At 36.5% G+C, this 19,361-nt stretch overlaps 1 protein-coding gene across 1 annotated transcript in view; it reads right to left on the bottom strand.

Moving 5' to 3' along the window:
• Positions 1-19,361, bottom strand: part of CPEB4 (cytoplasmic polyadenylation element binding protein 4) — a 59,599-nt gene that overhangs the window by 6,886 nt on the left and 33,352 nt on the right. Inside the window, exons 3-5 of the mRNA XM_007465560.1 lie at positions 15,189-15,239; positions 5,921-5,944; positions 4,006-4,179 (exon numbers count right to left, since the gene is read on the bottom strand). Coding sequence (XP_007465622.1) covers positions 4,006-4,179; positions 5,921-5,944; positions 15,189-15,239 — 249 coding nt within the window. The remainder of the gene's footprint in view (positions 1-4,005; positions 4,180-5,920; positions 5,945-15,188; positions 15,240-19,361) is intronic.

Raw genomic sequence — 19,361 nt, 5'->3', positions numbered from 1 at the left:
CTCTTTCCCAATTCACAGACTCCATCCCAATTTTAAACTATCACAATATATCTCTTTTTTCCTTTCTGATCCAGAATCCTATCCAGAACCATGCTACATTTAGATGTCATGTCCCAGGTCATCAGCCTTTTTCAGTTTACAATAGTTCCTCATTCTTTCCTGTCTTTTACATGCTTAGTAGCTTTAAAATATACAGACCATTCATTCTGCAGGATGGCTCTCAACCTGGGTCGGTACTGTTTCCTCATGACCTACGCATTTCAAACAGGAAAACCACCATAATGATGCTATGTCATCCTGTCCTTTCACTAGGTATGTTAATCTTGATCAGCTAGTCAAATTGATACCTGCCTGGTTTCTCCACCAAAAAGAAACCATTTTCCCCTTTGAATTTGATTAGTATTTTGTGGGGGAATATTGTGTTATCCAGCAATATCCTGTTCCCTCATTAGACTTGGCACCCATTGAACTTGGCACTATATCAACTACCACAATGATTACTGCCAAATGCTGATTACCTATTTCTATCAATCCTTCTACATTTACTAGTTAGTATTATACAATAAGGAAGAGTTTTCCCTTCTCCCCCATTTATTTAGTCATGTATTTATATCAGTATGGACCTATTTTAGTCAATGGTTTGTAATCTGATTCTCTCCTCATTTATTTTGATGTTCAGTTTGTCCTCAAAATTGTCCCTGATTTGGCCATTGGGGGTTCCTATGTCCTTCTGACCTATCCCCCCATCATCCTTCAAGGGCTTCCATACTTCCTGGCCCAAGAAGATACTCCAGGCTTTCATCTTGTTCTTTCTCTGCCCTACCCTTAGAATTAGCCATTTCTCTCCCCACACCCCAAGAAATCCTCATTCCTTTAGTGACAAAAGGTATTTAGAAACTGAGATTTGGGTACTCCATATAGTCATTGCTAGTGGATATTTATTATTTCTAAGTCTTCTCAGAGGACAAAGCTAGGAAATATATGAATATACACACAGATATATTTACAACTGTTTCTGTATCTGTGTACATTTATAAAAATGAGTTCATACTGGTAATTGCAAGTCCACTCCAACATCCCATGTTTTTCTCTAGCCTTCCCCACTTCCCATGTTTGTAAATTCCCTTCTCGCTATGAGAAACCAAGTTCTCATTATCCTCAATATGTTGGCTTCCTTGCTCAACGTAACCCATCTTTCAGCTAGCTGCCCTGGCAATCTCCTCTACCTTCCACCTCTGCACCCTAGCCCTTATTGCCCTGATTTATTGGGCACCATGCACACTGCTGCCAAGGCCTCTGAGCAGGCCCCTCCATGTGTATACCTACACACGCCCTCCACTTGGCACCCTCTTCCCCCTCACCAACCATCTTCCTTGGACACCAATATCTCTGAGCCTTATGAAGAAGGTAAAGGAAGGCCACGTGGGATGGACAAGGAAGACTTGATCATATTTTCCTATTAATGTAAACGATACCAGTTATGCTATATTATATATTTGGAGAACTAATGAGTAGACTATAGGAAAATAAATTTCCAGGGAACTTCTAGGAAGAGTAGGTAAGCATATGTAGATAAGACCTGGGAGTAGGGCAGGAACAGAAAAGAGAGATGAGAAACACGTTCAAATTTCAGTCTGGTAGAACTGTTCTCATCTCCTCCAGATTGTGAAACAGTAGTCTGTTCGAACAGGTATGATCCCTGTTGCTACAGTACCGTTTAGCTCGTGTGAGATTGATAAATAGGGGAATAACATCAGTGTACCTAGACATTACACTGGTTCACAAATGACTTTTCCTAAGCAAGGTGAGCTAGCATAGTGGGAGAACCATAACCTTCAGCAGGAAAGGAAAAAGCCCCCAGCTTGTGTGATGTGCAGGCAGGAGCCCACTCAGCTCTATTATAAGAAAATTAAAAATGAGCACAGCAACCAAGCCTCTCTGGTCAGAGAGGTGTCCCCCGCAACCTTGCAGGGCTCTTATCTCCTGAGAGTTTGCATTCCTCAGCTGCTCAGAGGTCCACTTTCATCTGCATTGCCTCCAAGCTAGCAAGCCAGCATTTCTGCTCTATTGGTTTTGTGCATTTTCAATATTCCTTGAGGCAGCCTCTAACCATACTAAGCTGCTTGCCTGAACTGTCCAAGTTATTTCCAAGGTACTAATTCTCTTTTTGCTAGTGCTTCTGGTACAAAATTCATTAGGTTCTAAGTGATCTGCCTCTAGCCCCTTTTGCCCCATAAACTCTGTGATTCTTAGTGAACAATTCTGCAGAACACAGTATTCTTCAGGAATAGGTATTTCACATTTTAATAGAAAGGGCTGCCTGCCTAAACTGCTACCAACTTATCAACATACGTGGTCTTGAGAGTAAAGCAAGATGACTAACACAATTCCCATTAATTTTGCTCAGTTTAAACCACCTCCTTTGCCAAACTGGTCAAATTTACCTGTGCCTCTAAGAATTTTAGGAACGATACATTTAAGATTGCTTAGTAATTTCCCTAAAAGATACAGACTAACTAGGCCAGAGAAGGAGCTTATCCCAAGCAAGGTCAGATAAAATTCAGTCTTCTCTTTCTGTATATAAGCATATAATTTCCTCACTGAAGTCCATCCAGGGCTCAGGAGTGTTAAAGATTTGACCTCTAAAGGCTCATAAAACCTAGAATCCATAATGCTAAGGAAAGTGAGGATTCCAGCTAGAGAGAAGAAAGGTCACACCCAGGAGCTTACTGGAGTGAACAGCATCATGATGAGGTGTTCAGCCCAGGATGAACACTTTGCACAGAAGCTATGCCTTCTGACGACAGAACGGAGATTAAGCCAGTCTGGCCTGAAATTTCAGCACAGCTTCCTCTGGGACATTTTATCATAGACACACACACACACAAAAAACCTTGTGTTTATTTCAATCTTTGGCTGTTTTGAAGCCATTTTTGTCTCAATCTTCCAAAAGACTTATCATCTTAAGGAAAATGTAGTGGCTCAGTAAGTTTAATCTCAATCTAAATGGGAAGTTATTAAACCTCATTATTAGACCTTAAAGATTTTTAGAGAAAACTCTTCTATCCTCCGTAACATTGCTTTCCATTTCCATTCAGGAAACCAAGACAAAATAGATTAGGAACAAAGAGCAAGCAAGGATATATGGTTGCTATATGGTCGCTACTTTGATTTTTGTCAGGGTCACTTAGACCCACAGGTGAATAAAATACTTCTGGACAATAGTCCTCTATGTCTTTTTGCATGACTGGCTCCTTATTCAGGTCTCAGCTCAAATATCATGTCCTCAAAGAGGATTTCTTTAACCACCTAATCTCACAAGTCTCCCTTCTGAGACTTCACTATATCACATCAACCTGTTTTCTTTTCAGTACTTATTCTCTAATATTTTCACACATTTTTTATCTCCCTTCCCCCACTAGAATGTCAACTCTATGCGAGCAGGTGCTTTCTATCTTGTTTACTACTTTAAACAATCCTAAGAACAGTGCATAACATTCAGAAAGCATGTAAATATTTGACAAGTGAAAAAATACTCAGAAAATGATACGACTCCAGGCTATATTTTTCAAAAGTTCAGGCTTATTCTAAGATTTTAAACTTTTAAACAATTAAGTGTACAGTTATAGAGCACTCATAAAAGGTAGAAAATAGGAAAATGAATAATTGAATTTGGCCAAGGAAGGACACACAGACAAAAATGCAGTTAGCATCTGTGTATGCCCACAGCAGAATCCTTGAGAGGTTTTCCCAATGATGTTTACTCTTTTTGATTTAGTCCAGCCACTTGCTTCAGCGGGTTCCCAAAGTCCTGCTCCCTTTCCTTCCGTGAACTAACCTTACATGTTGTGTTAGGAAGACAGGACAAGAGAACAATGCAATCACAACTGAACACTTGGAGCCAGATAAGACTGTTATTATAATAACAGCAACCATTACCTATGCATCACCTACTATGTGCCACAGTCTGGGCACCATGCTATAAACGGCTCTTTCTAAATATACCTTCATCGATGTCAGGAGGTAATCCGCCCACAAACACCTTGCGAGAATATCGTTCTACTCTTTCTCCATTCTGGTGAGTGAAGCAGTGAGGTGAACCCAGGCCACTATGAAGAGGTTGATCCCCACGGCCATCATCCAAGAATCCATCTTCCATTGGAAACAGTGAAGACTGACCTGGAACAGAAAGCAGGAAAAAAAAAGCTAACAGAAAATGTTCCTTGCCACTGATTATCTTACACAAGAAACAAGGAAAACAGCAGATCCAATAAAACTGCTGCTTTTATTTTTCTCACTGAACAACAAATCACTTAGACATGCTCTTGAATTTCCATCACCTTAAGGTCCCAATTGAGTCAGGGAGAAAGTACATGGTTCAATAGAGGGCTGCTCAACCATCCCACTGGGATCCAGAAACTTGAGTGAGGTGAGAGTACAATAGGAGAGAGCACTCTTTTGAAAGCAGCTGGCAGCAGACTGTACCACCTTGGCAGGGCCCCATGGCCACTGGCAACCTACACATGTACACTAAGTATTAAATTTGACTATCAGATGCTAGATCACTTAAATTTCTTTAAAACATCATACGCTATAGCCTGCCCAATTTCCTCTAAGAATGTCCCTAAAATGAACAAGTTGATTTTTAAAGTGAGCACTCAGTTTACCTTAACTAATGGGATGCCATCAAAATCCACTTGATGCTGTTATCCAATTTTGTTGGCTAGTCTTACAGAATTTAAGATTTTTAGGCATGCTAAAGATAAATTTTCTTTTAGTTGAGTAATTATCAGCTGGTACAGGTAGTGTCTAATTCTAAAAACTAGTCATTACGTTTGCTGTTAGAAAATACTATCATTCAGAATATAAAAACGGAAAAGACCAGAGATGCCAACGTGGTTAATATTCTTCCCATACTTACCTGCCAGTAAAATATGAACATATAAATCATAAGCAAAGCAAAGAGCTACAAAGAACTGTAGAATCTCTCAAGCACTGTTTTGTCACTTTTCAGGCTGCCAATTTACTTCTAGGTACTACATAAGGAATTTGTTAATGGATTCTGCAGAAATATATACTAAGTGCTCTTCTTTTACTGAAACATTCCAATATCCTTTTGTCACACTTGTCTTCCTTTCAACTTTCATTATTAAACACAATTGACAGTATATTTGTTATGAATTTACCCTATAAAACCACAGTTCAAAAGAGCTATATAATGAAGATAAAAAATGACTCTAAAATTGGAGGTTATTTCTGGATCTTCAAAAGTCACTTATATTTTAAAGCTACGTTATTTAACTGTCTAACTTACTTTCTTATAAAAAGGCAAAAACTATAGTACAGGAGGCAAAAATAAAGTTTATTCAGGCAGGCACTCTAGGAAATGATTCTTTGAAATTCTCTAAAATGTGTAGAGCTTTCCCCCCCCCCAATGTTTGAAATTTATAGGATTAGTCATCTATTTAGTTAGTCTCATTTTAAACAAAATGCAGTATTATGCTCAGTAATAAATAGACAAATAAAAAAAAAATTTGAAAGCAGATTTAAGCTATTCAAGCATAACTGAACCTCCAATATAATCAGGTATTTTGGGACCAGTCATACTATATTTTCCTTTTTAAAGATTCTTAATTTTGTTCTCCTAAGAAATTCCTTTCACAAAGGAAAAAAGGGAAACAAATCTTCAGATATAAATAAGGTGAGTTTGAAATTATTTCAATTCAAATCCAAATCCTACCATTCTGACTCCCTCAAATTAGAATGTCTATAATATTAACTATAACACATAAAGTATGTATTGATCACAGCTATGTTTCATTCCCCCTACCCGCTTCCCAACAAGGGTTAGAAACTGAGCAAACTTGGGTCCTCTCCAAATACAACTGATACATTCAAAAGTTAGAAACAATAATGTTACCTCTCCTTCGCCCATATGTCCTTGCTGCATGTCAAATGAGAAAACAAAAAAACAAAAAAACAACCTTTCAAACATTGTCAAAAGAATCAACTGTGATTTCATCTACCAGCTTTAGAAACTGAAAAAAATTGGCTGTATTCCTCATTTCCTGGTAAGTATCTCAAAAAAAATATGGAATTTGGATGGTGAGAGGTCAATTTAATGCATTCCTTCTTTTTTAAGTTCTTCAAGGACACTGTAAAAAGTGTATTGAGCCTTACTTGTTTTAAGGGAAGCTTTCTGCTCTGTCACCCAAGGTCCAAACTAGTATGAAACTAAGGGATATGTAACATGATCTAAACCAACTCCTACCATATTGATCTTAATTTCTCCCACAATTCCCTGCTAACTAGCCATTCAGTAGATATTTCAATATTTAATTCATGACTTTTTCACCACTTCAGGATAAACAGCAGTTTTATACTTTCTCAATTATTCCCTAATAAAGAAACTCATAACAAATGAAGTCTTTATTAGGAAATTTATAAACTTCCTTTTAGCCAGCTTTTTGTCCCTAATCAAATCTTCCACCATGGCCCAAATGTTGAAAAGTAAAAAGTTTGGCATTTTATCATAAAGTAGGTTCCAACCAAGAAGAGAAGAAAAAGAATATAATGTAATATAGTATAATACAATATAATATAGACTTATAATTATTATATGTATATACCTGAATACTCAGAAAATGGCAGTATAAATTTCAAATTAGGAAACTTTTGAGAAAATGTCTTCCCTCAAACAAACTGGAACTTGTATGTGCAGTTTGTCCAAATACCCTAATTCTATTCAACAAACATTTCTTGAATGCATGCCTTATCTTGCTAAACACTGTGGATAAATTGCACATGGGTCTGACTACATGGAACTTAAAGGCCAGGTGACCACATAAGCAAATAACGGTAATGTAACCATTACAGCAATAGGCATGTTAAGTGTTAGGTGCAACAGAAGCAGAGGAGGAGGAGAAACTCGTTCTGATTAAAGTGACAGAGAGGGGAGGGTGTGGCTCTGAGATGGACCTTAAAGAGAAAACAGAGAAAGGGCATTGCAAGACCTGGCAGTGGCATGAATAGGGGTGCTGTAATGCTCAAGGAAAGATGCCGAGAATAGCGGCATATGCAACAAGTGAGGTCTCTTGACTGGAAAGGAAGTTTAAACAGGAAGCTGGGATAGGTTTTCCAGTTAGAAATTATAGCACATTTTAAGAGATCACTACACTAACTGGTCAGGGTTTTCATTCTTAGCCCTCTCGATAAATGCTAAGTACAGCTCAGTTATAACTGAGTTATAACTAGAAGTACCATGTACCTATTTTCCAAAATGAAATTATGTCTCATACCAAAATAATTTCTATCATTACTAGATAACATTGAATTTCACCAAAGTACTTAGGCAAATGGATTAAAACCAGAAAAATCTCCCTCAGCTGTTAGATTTTCACTTTAGTAGTTCTTAAATTTGGGGTGGTGGTGGATGTATTTTCTCACTTAGTGAACCTGACAGGGGTTAGAAAGACAAACATATCACAGAAGTAGTTGTTTAAGAACATTCTATTCATACAACTGCTTCAAAGACAAGGGAGTTTGGAGGAATTAATGATTTGAATATCTTGGTTCTGTCCATCTTAAAAAGTTGATTGACGCTTCTTGGATTTCTGAGAAAAACAGATATTTGAAAAGAGTGGGCTTTTAAAAGCTACAAAATTAACATTAAAAAATCTCATAGCTTCCGCTATTTCAAAAATAAGTACAGTTTCAGGAACAGTAAAGGCTATAGATCAAAAGCAAAAATCAAATACTCTCAAAGTCTTCAAACATGTACTTTCAAACTTTGATTCTGTACCACAAAATTAAGCTGGTTAATATAAAAGAATTCATGATTAAATTCAACGATTAAATTCTAAAAACTATATTTAGAAACATTTTCCCACATTTAGGGAAAACAGGTTACAGGTGTACAATGCTTATAGCTACAAAAACTGCCTAATCAAATAGGCAAATTAATATAAAGTATTACCAAAAAATAAAAACAATGACATTCTGGAGCACAGAAAATGAGAATGTTTAAATTTTTTATTTCCACTTATCATAATGCTATACATTATTTTAATGTAGATTTTGACATATGACATATATACAGGAAAGTAGACAAATCATAAGTGTACAGTTCAATGAACTTTCCATAACATGAACACACCTATGTAACCAGAACCCAGATATTAACAGAATGAATGGTAAGTGGTGCCACTTCATCTATGTACAAAAGCGGTACTTAAGCACAATTCTCTTACCTATTTCAAATTATACTTGGTGAAACATATTATGATGAAATACTTATAACACAGAGCTTCACCACTTTCCTGAGGAAAATGTCAGATTTCCAATCTCATGATTATCAAGTGTTGCACATTATTTGATGTTTTTCAAATACTGGAGGAAGCAGCAGTTAAAAAAAAAATCACTTTAAATATGTTTAAAGAAATCTATATTTTGAAAAACTTCTGGCTAAATCAGCTAAAATAAACCCTGCCTGGAATTTTCCGTGAATTACCAAAGAGTATACACTGTTAAAAGTTTTTAAAAATGCATACTATTATTGAATAAAAATCTTCTAGTTCCCATCAAAGATTAATACTATTTATATGTTTATCTTTTATATTTATTACTTAGTTTTGATTTATATAATTTAATGTTCAGTATTAAAATGATTCAAGAATTTTTTAAATGGGCTGGAAACATTATGGCTATAAATTTTTATAACTTCTGGATGCATGTTGTTATTAGATCTATGATAAATACTTTATTTCCAAAGCGTCTTTACAAGATTGCTTAAAAATGCCCTATATTCATCCCTCTAGTAAAATTTCAGTAGTCTGGCATTCTAGACTTGCAAAAAGGTACAGAAAGACTTACCACATCTTTTTCAATACACGTAATATATATATATATATATATATATATATTTCATTATAAAAATGAAAATATCATTTATTTATCTCTTTTAAAGTATCTTTTTCTCATGTCATAACATTTGTTAGTCACAAGAGGAACAAATTATCCATAATAGTGATATGTTCATAACAAAAAATGCAGCCATTTAAAAAATATGGCACATATTCATGTGTTCATATTAAAGCTCTCTAAAATGTAGTTTGCATGAGATGCCTAAGTGTGTATTGTATGATTCTTATTACGTGAACTTAAAAATAAAGGAAATATAAATAGATATGTGGGAATATACACAAACGTTTTTTCTAGAAACAACCACAAGAACCTTTGAGGATAGGGACTGGAATGGGGAAAGAAGGAATGATTCCACTTCTTGTTTTATCCTTTTCTGCACCATTTCAATTTAATACTACTGTGTACATTATATTACTACATTTGCTAATGGACCCTTTTGGGTTTTCTTCTTGGTACTTACATTAAAAACAAACAAATGATATATTAAAGAAAAGCATCCTTTCCTACACGAGGGCATCTAATCAACTCTGTAAATAATAGGACTTTAGGCCATACGGAGTAACATATGACTAGCTTTTAGTGGGCAATGAAAGACTGATCCTATTCACACTACCTCTGGCCCACCTCAGGCTCTCCATCTACCTCTCACTGCCCCCATGTTGAGAAGGCAGATAGCAATGCTACTTGGAAAAACAAGGGGAGAGGGCTCAGATTAAAAGATGTTATCAAATAACTGACTTCTCCAGTAGCACCAAAAAAAAAAGTATGTGGGGGAATCAAATTAGTAAGTCAGTTAAAAAGATATAAATCAAAGGCTGGAAGTTAAAAGGAGTTGATCTGTTAACAAAAGAATAAAGGTGGTAGAACCCAAAAGCAGACAATCATCACAAAGACCAAAGCATACAATTCAACAGAGATGCGAAGAATCATTTTAAAGGATTTTATAAATCACCTCCTAATTTATTAATGGGCTCATTGTCACAACATTACTTTAGATATATGCTTAAGAGAATTTCCTATGTCACACTGGCTTCTGTTTATACTAGCCTGCTGGCATTAACAATATTCAAAGAATGTTGATAAGGTATAATAAAGATATGAGAGGATTATTTATAAAGAGCTATCTTACAGAAGGGCAGAGTATGAATGTAATTCTAGTTTCTGTATATCCCTAATCCTCAGTTTCTTATTTATAAAAATGGAGAAATGAAGAATCACAAAAGATACCACATGTATATATGATGGTCAGACAGACGCTCAGTAAATAATTTTCTCCCTCAAAAGTAAACTCATATGTATAAATTCTTAGATTGGTGTTCAACAGTTACTTTCAGCTTTCCATTACTATTCCAAGGCCAACAACTGTAGAGCACTTTAGAGTTTACAGTGTGCTTTCATATTGTCTTTTTCAAGAAGGGATCTTTCAACATGCTCCTTACTGTAGCAACTAGAACCATATTATATACATTTTCAGCAAGTGACTAAAATCTACATTTCTCCTGGGTAAATTTTCCCCTCCCTTTTCATAGATTTCTGCCCCCTCCCCGTCCCCTTTAAGCAAAAATCTTCTCCCTTCCCTTCCAAAGAACTATAATTAAGAGGTGTTGTTCTATGCTAACCTTTAAAAGATCTCTTACTAATCTTCTCTTCTGGGATGAGCAAACGTTTTAGCTGATGCTTCTAAGGGAGAGACATCCACAGAGGCTAGAAAATATATACATACATGCACCTGTTCGAAACTAATTTACTGGATTGGCCAAAAAGTTCATTCAGTTTTAAGTAAAAATGAAAGACCCATTTTTCATTTTCACGAAGAACTTTATTGAACAACGTGTTCACTGACTGAATGAACTTTTTGGCCAACCCAATATTTTGCTGTTCTATAACTTTCCCTGCCACAAGGTTCATTTTTGAAGCAGCTAATCCTAAGGGCTAAAGCAGTGAAATGGGAGGTTAGGGAAAAAAGTACCATGCACAAGCACTTTTATACAGAGGTAGTGGTGGTTAAATATTAGTTTTCTTGGACAAAATAAAGCTTCAAGTTGGGTAAAAAGAATATTAATCATTTAATCTGATATCTATCTCAGAGCTAAACCAAGACACACCAGAGGAATATAAGGTGAGTCTGGCCTATGCTTAGCACTCCTTTCGGACTTAAGATGAGAAACTGAGTAAGTTTCAGTCTTGCTTATCATAACATAAAATGGATATTCTAACTATCTTCCTACTATGTATAAGATTAACTAGGAAACGGCATCTGTTATGGGATGAAGAGTGTTCCCACCTCAAAATTCATATGCTGAAGTCCTGACCCCCAGAACCTCAGAATGTAACTGTATTTAAAACAGGGCCTTTAGGGCTTCCCTGGTGGCGCAGTGCTTGGGAGTCCGCCTGCCGATGCAGGAGACGCGGGTTCGTGCCCCGTTTCGGGGGGATCCCGCGTGCCGCGGAGCGGCTGGGCCCGTGAGCCATGGCCGCTGGGCCTGCGCGTCCGGAGCCTGTGCTCCGCAAATGGGAGAGGCCACAGCAGTGAGAGGCCCGCATAACGCAAGAAAAAATAAAAAAAAAAAACAGGGCCTTTAAAGAGGTGGTTAAGGTTAAATGAGGTCACCGGGGTTGGCCTTGATCCAGTGACTGGTGTCCTTACAAGAGATGAGGACACAGACTTGCACACAGGGGAAAATCATGTAAAGACAAGGAAAAGACAGCTATCCTACAAGCCAAGGAGAGAGGCCTCAGAAGAAATCAACCTTGCTGACACTTTGATCTCAGACTTCTGGCCTCCAAGACTGGAAATAAATTTCTGTCTAAGCCACTCAGTCTATGGTACTTGTTAACAGTAGTCCTAGCAAACTAATCCCATATCCAAAAAGTAGCTAGAAAATTGTTTTGTTTTGTTTTTTTTAATACATTTAAAATCCAAGGATTTTCCCCAAGAATGCCCCTCAGAAATATCTCTACGACTAATAACAACAATAATAGTTCCCTAGAACATGCAATTATTATTTGTTGAATTATGCTGGCAGTGTCTTTTAGAAGTCATGAGTGGCAATATGAAGGTAACTGCATAATCTGAAAACTGATGACTGAGCATAGCCAAGGGGAAAAAAGAAAGCAATCTGAATCTGATCCACTGGATAAGTAAGCTCTTTTTATCTTTGTACATGCAAATTCCAATATTATTCCAATATAAACTGCTGAAACTAATAGACTAACTACTCTGAATCTTTTTTTCTTTTTATTTATTTAGGATTTAAACCCCACTTCTTTCCAAAATGCTTTGTGATTGCTTGAAAATTTCAAAACAAGTTGTACAATAAAAATCATGTCAAAATTCAAATGTGCATGTGAGAACTGTCTTTCACATTTTTATTCAAACAAAGCAAGAAATGGTTCTCAACAGAGGCTTGGAAGAAAAAGCTCTGAAAGTTATAGTTGAAGCAAAGTAGATAGAGTATAGCTATATAATCACCTTTCTAAAGGTTTTTAAAAGCCTGAGTAGACTATTTAGGTGGACAGGAAAGAACAGCTCCTGATGGTTCACTGAAGTCTTAAAATTGAATAATGAATATAAAGCAACACAACATATTTGGCGTTTATTTTCAGTTTTAAGAAAAAGCTGAATGGATGTAAGATGCAAAGGGACTGTATTTAAAAGTAAATAAAGTTTCAGGTTATCGCTCTTAATAATAGACAAAGAAAGTATGTTCATTCATAGACAATCATAATCCCTTGTTTTGTGTTTTTTTCCCTTGTAAATCTTTAGCACTAATATTCCCAATACCCCCAAAATGACATTCTAATTATTTAATTTGACTACATGCCAGGTGCTATGCTAAATGATTGTACATGCACTTAAATCTCCACCACGGTCCTATGAAATGGGTAGCATTTGTGATTTTTAAGTTTATCTTCATTAAACACGATTAACGGATTACACTAGATCTTCAATATGGGGATCCCCAAAACCTGAGCTATACTGAGAACAAAGCTACTAAGAATCAACATATGAATGAGATCAATTTATCTATAGAAGCAATCCACCACAGAAGATGGTTCATAAATTTGACTGAAGAGAATGGGCAATGCCTAAGCCTAAATCAAGGTGACTAAAGAACTGTCTTAACATCCCTCCACCCCCACCTTGCTTTAATTTCAAGATTTTTAAGCAGTCTTCCAAAACCTGGACTTTGCTATCAGAGAATGGTCTATCAGTAAATTCTAGCATCTTGTCTACCCAGAAGTTGTACTCCTCATTATGAATGCATAAATTGGCATCCGGTCCTAGTTGGCTTGTTATTAAGAACTAGCACTTGATCAAATCTGACAAAATCAAGTTCCGGGACCTTGCAAAGCTGAATACTGGATCTGAGAGCATGGCAGCCATAACCCCACATTCTGGGTCTTGCCTGAGGAGCCAGCAAGTTCCCCTCTTTGACATCTCTTTGTTCTTTATCATCCTATCTTTCAGTCTGAGGTAATGTTAACCTCAGTCAGTATACTCCTATAACAAAATTTCCATGTCTACAACAGTAAAAACCATCTAGTCTCCTTCTAGAATCTATGGGCCAATAAAATTTCAAAACATAAACATTCAGATGGGAAAGTTACTTTTCTTTCTTCTTTGCCAAGTAAGGGTGGTTAAAAAATAATCTATTCTTAAAAGAAAGAATACTAACGGGGCGGGGGGGAGGGGAGGTAAAAGAAAAGAATCTCATAAAAGACTCAAAAAAAATTAAGTGAATTGGGCTCTAAGGAAAACCCACTAGAGAGTGTTTCTTTTTCTCATCTCAACAAAGATGACCCCAGGGGCAACTGATCTAATTTAGCGACTTCATGAAGCAATCAGGACAACAAAGAGTTGATCACTTTGCCTAAGATCGCACAACAGTATCTCAAATCTTGGTTCCCTGCAATTTCCAGCACTTGACTCTGGAACTCGTTCCACAGAAAAAGACGAAACCATGCTACAATGGCAAGCCTATATTACTCCCCCTTATCCTGATGCCACCGTCACCACTGTGTTTGGTTTTCGGTCTACACACATTTACGCTGAAATATTATATTTTGGCATTATTTCTGGCAAATGTAGCATGAAAAGATGAAAGACTAATGAACAAGTGAGGTTTTTACAAACCATATAGTCTCCAGAGGATCTAATGCACCCAGCAACTCTCATAAATCAAATCTCCTTCTAACATTTCTTGGCTCAACAATCTTACATTCTACAGAACACTGATTTTAAACACTAACCAAAAAGAAATCCAGTCATAAAAGCAATTTTTAATTCCTCATTCATACTATAGCATGTACAAGGAGTAGGACTTTTTGGTTTTGCTTTGTTTTAGGAATGAGCAGAATATAGTTATTTGGTCAAGAATAATTCACAGAAGTGGTGGGACTGAAAATGAGTTTTGGCAAATGGAAGGCATTAAGAACACACAAATTTGAAATCCATATTCAACAGTAAAAGAGTGGAAAAGAAGTAAACAAGACTTCTGTATTCCACCCAATTATTTTAAACAATAGTACTACAAAAAAGACTACAAAACTATACTATATAAACTTTATACTATAAACTATACTATATAAACTATAGTACTACAAAAAAGGCAATTTTTAATTCTTGAATTCCTTCTGTGAGTAGATGGCCCCTCCTTCCGTGTGAAATTTAGTTTGCTTCAGAATACGCACATAAAAAGAGAACTCAACAGCGCAGCGGTAATATTTAGAAAAGGCAAAGAGAATTTACTGAAGGCACTGCAAAGGCTAATAAAACTTCATTTTTCTTGTTGTCATTAGACAGCAAACAGTGAATGATCTTGTCCTTTGCAGTGTCAAGCCCTGTGGTCTCAGGCTGTTTTGTCTTTCGATCTCTGATTACCTTCCCTTTCTCCTAGAACACTTTTCCAACTACATGGACATGGTTTTTATGTTGACATTTCAAAGGTCACCCTACAGAAGTTAACATTGGATTAAGCCATTCTTTATGTGTCATTATGGGAGTCTCATTTATTCTCATTGTCACCAGTTTCAAGACAGCAAATTAGCTGGCTCTCAAAGTTTAAAAAAAGTTCCTGCTCTAATTTAGAGGAATAATAATTATCCATAAAATAGGTGATAGATTAATAGCAACTTGCAGATTCATTACAGAGCAAACTAATGTCATTTCTCCACCTGCTGAAGCTTAACTACTGTATTTTCTACCCAGTACTAACTTGTTACAGTTCTCTGAACTTCACTAAGGTGAATCAATTATCACTTACCATTAATAAGCAGAGAGCTATCGGATCCTGGATATGAATAGTTTAGACGACCTGAGGGTAAAAGAAGGCCGTTACTAAATTTATTTTTCTCATAGATGGTTTAAATGTATTCAACAACAAAGCTGAATTGTTTAATAGGTATTTAAAAAGCCATATTATGAGATAAAACTTAGCTGTGCTAATAAACACAGAGTCAGTTGACATATCAAACAGCATATTCACAAACATTCAAAAAGGGAAAGTTTCAAAGTGGGAAAATAAAATACCCCTTATATTTCACCATTCGGTTATTCTAATTTCCAAATCCCCATCCAAAGGAAATTTTTTATACCATTATGTTCTAATACCAACTCATAATAACAATCTTCATATTTTCCCCCATAAATGTCCAATTTTTCTTTCATGTGTAGTTTTTCATAGCTTTTCAAAAGTATGTAGTTCGCAGTGGCATTTTTTTATATAATTCATAACAAAAGTGCCAGTCTTATGCCTACATGTACAGACACACTAATGGGTTTAAATTCAAATTTCGGGGAATAAGTACAGAAGGTAAAGAGACACATTTCATTGTACTTACACATGAAGAAAACATCAAAGCACATAGCACAATGCCCAGAGGCACAATAGCATTCAGCAAATGCTGGGTTAATTTCCTTCGAATTTTGAACCTAAAATGGGCACCCAAGATACCCTCGAGAAAAGGGTTTGTGAAAGTCTAAAATTTTGGGAGGATGCTCCACCTTCCAAATTGGTAGCCACAAATAAAGGGGGCGGGGAATGCACTTCTGTTTTGGAAGAGTTTCTACATGCAAGTTGAGGTAGCTAGACTACACACCATGTAACTAGTTCTATGCTATAAGTTACAAAACTCACTATGACAACATTTTCATGTCTCCATATGCCCCATGCCCTTCATAAGAATGGTGGAGAACCCTCAAGTCTTATTCATCTAAGGAATGGATAGGGGAACTTCACTGTTAATTACCCACCACTGTCTAGCACTCTATACATCAGGAGTAGTGTGAGAATTTAAAATTGACTCAGAATTACAAACATTCCAATTAGGAAACCAGCAGTCTAAACTTTGACTCCACAGAACCACAACAGACTCTCTAAGACAATGAAAAGGTGGGTAAGCAGAGGCTCTCCCAGGCCTGGAGGCTGGGGCAAGCCTTTCAAGATGCCAGGAAGACCACCTAGTTCCAGAGAACACTGCGGGAGCCAGAGCTAATACGTGGTCCTATCAATCCACCAGCCACACATTTACAACTCTTTAAAAAGGAACTTTAGACCACAACTATCCTTCAGTCTCTCAAAATCCTACTTCTTTGAAATAGTCTCCACAGAAATAAACTCATGCCATGAAAAGAGAAAACTGCTGTCTATTGCTAATAGCTTTAATTAATCCACGGGCAAACCTTGGAGTCTCATGTGAAACAAAAGCTGAACTTAATTTTTCTACCATTTAACACCAAATACAAGGATTTAATAAATTAAGTTTTTAATTGCTCCACTTAAAATTTCACCATGTTCCTATTTAGGGAAGAGAGGTAGGGATGAAGACGGGCAAGGAGGAGGTGAAAATTAATTCTGATATTTCAGTTTCTTCCTAAAAATTGGCTTCATTATTTAATGCTCATACATACACAGTCAAGTATCCAAATCCAGTGAATTCCAGCTGAACTGCTTTAACTACAAGCCCAGATCATATGACCTGTCACAAGTATTATCTTTAAAAAAGCATAGACTTGAGATGCTGGAACAAGAACATGACCTTAACTGTTAAAAACTTGGGAGGGAGGGAGGGAGGGAGTGCTGTTTCTGAATCACTTGACTCAAAGTAGCAGCTGATTTTCCATGATGGAACATTTGCATTAATTTTGTAGCTGTAAAACCCTCTGGTAAATGAATTAACAGCTATCACTCATACCATTTTTATTTATCATAAAACGTTTTTTTAAAAGATGATATAAATCAACACAGAAATAAAAATATTTAACAATATTAACTGAAGTTAAGAAAATGTTTCACTATTTCTAAGAAGATACTCTAATTGAGTATCTAATTGAAGATACTCTAACATTCCAATTGAAACCAGGGTTGTTCCATATGAACTATAATGCTTCTTACTTGATACTAAGGAAGGATAATTAACGATGAGGATTCAAAAACTAAATTCCCAAACTAGCTGGCCCAGTTTAACAAATCAAGTTCCACCTTATCAGAAACTCACCTTTGGGAAACCTTTTAAGGAGAGAGAGACAGGAATATTTCAACTTGACAGGAACAAAAATATCCCTTAACTCAGTTCTCTCAGAGTCTGCCTCAACACACACCTCCTAAAGAGATGCCACCCTCCACCCCCAAGGCAGGTAACCTTTGAGACTTTTTCTGATCCTTAGACTTCTAAATGCAGTAGTTCTAACCTTCAGCTAAGACAACAGAGCACTGAAGAATCAGTGGCAAAATTCAGTTTAACTCTCAAAGTGATACTTGTTTTTATTTTTTGACCTGTTCTTATGAGTCCTGTCAGGCTGGAATCAGTTCTGGCCTCTGAGTAGTAAAGATACCTGTAATATTTTGTTAAACCAGCAGCAATGCCTTCTACTTCAATTTTAAAATATTAGCAGTGACATTAAAAAACCTTTGAAAAAAACTTTCATAATGCTTCCCTATCCTACCTGCCCTTTCCTTCTATAAATTTTTTCTGTAATTAAAATATCTAGAGTCATCCACTCATGACATCTATTATGGAGAATATATATCACTTCCTTTCCGGAAATTCTCTGAAAGCTTCCATTATAAGTGCCATGGGACAAGTGCCTTGTCTTCTACAAGTCTTTCACCTTCTCCTTGTACCCCTTTTATTTCTGCTCTAATATTCTCTCTGCTCTACGGATGCTAATTTTCACCAGCATTTTTGCATTTTCTATTCCATGGCTAGATTACCGACAATCCCCTCCCTCCCTCTGAGACAGTGGCCCTCTTTCTTTGTTTCCAATGGAGGATATTTTCAAATCTTTGTTTGCTTGTTTGTTTTTCAAATTTTTTTCCAGGGCGCCTTTCCCAAAAAGGAAACCCCCTTGTTATATTAACTCACCAGATTTTATTTCTATCTATATTGCAACAGCCAACCTTCTCACGTAATCATTTCAGCTACTGGCTAACTTTCTTATCTCTTTTAAGTAATAGCCCTCTTTAGGAACTAGAGCTTTTTTTTCCATAGAACACAGCTTGCGGGATCTCAGTTCCCCAACCAGGGACTGAACCTGGGCCATGGCAGTGAAAGCCCAGAATCCTAACCACTAGGCCACGAGGGAACTCCCAAGAGCTTTTTTTTTTTTTTTTAAAACATAGGTACCTCGAGTTTCCTGTTTGGGCACCAGGTAAGCTTTCAATTAGTTCATTCCACTGAACTTAAAACACCAGCACTTCACAAATGAATAAAGTGAAGTAAAATAAAAATCCCTGAGATATCTAAATATGAATATAACCCAGTGTTTGTGGGTTTTGTTTCATTGGGTTTTTTTGATAACTCATCTATCTATAAACATAACTCAGGTTTGGGCACATTTAGAATTGAATTCCTCAAGGGAGAAGGAAGGCATTAGGATTTCAGGCAAGTAAACCTATTTAGTGGATAAAATTCAATCTTTGGAGGCTCTTGGTATTGATTGTGTTATAAATGCAAAGAAATACTGCCAGATCAGCAGTCCTAACCTTAAGGGACGCAATGACAGGAAAAGCAGTCATCTCTGGAGGCCAGCTATGGCATTTGGAGCCAGAAGCCTGGCATACATCATGCAAAAGGCATAGACTATATTTGGTGACATGACTCAACCTAGCCAAATATAGGCAACTGATACAGTGTGACTCTAGGGAACTACACTACCAAATTCTACAGCCTAGAAAAGATTCAGACTCGAACTAGGCAATTCTATGCTAAGCATTTGCGAGTTGGAAAGAACCAATATTTATCAAGCAGAATGACTAAGAATTGCTGGGGGGAGGAGGTGCTCAAAAGAACAGTGTGTATTATATTCTTTTAAGACACTAACTAAAGTAACCGAGTTAATGAGATGAAAGGAGAAAAGACTAGAAGGAAACACTCTATTCCATTATTTTCAAATTAGGTAAAGTACGATGTTTTCTAAAAATTAACCCAGATACTAT

The sequence above is a fragment of the Lipotes vexillifer genome, unplaced genomic scaffold (genome assembly GCF_000442215.2).
Source record: "Lipotes vexillifer unplaced genomic scaffold, Lipotes_vexillifer_v1.1 scaffold621, whole genome shotgun sequence".
Lineage (NCBI taxonomy): Eukaryota > Metazoa > Chordata > Mammalia > Artiodactyla > Lipotidae > Lipotes > Lipotes vexillifer.
This window is presented reverse-complemented; position numbering and strand designations above follow the sequence as displayed.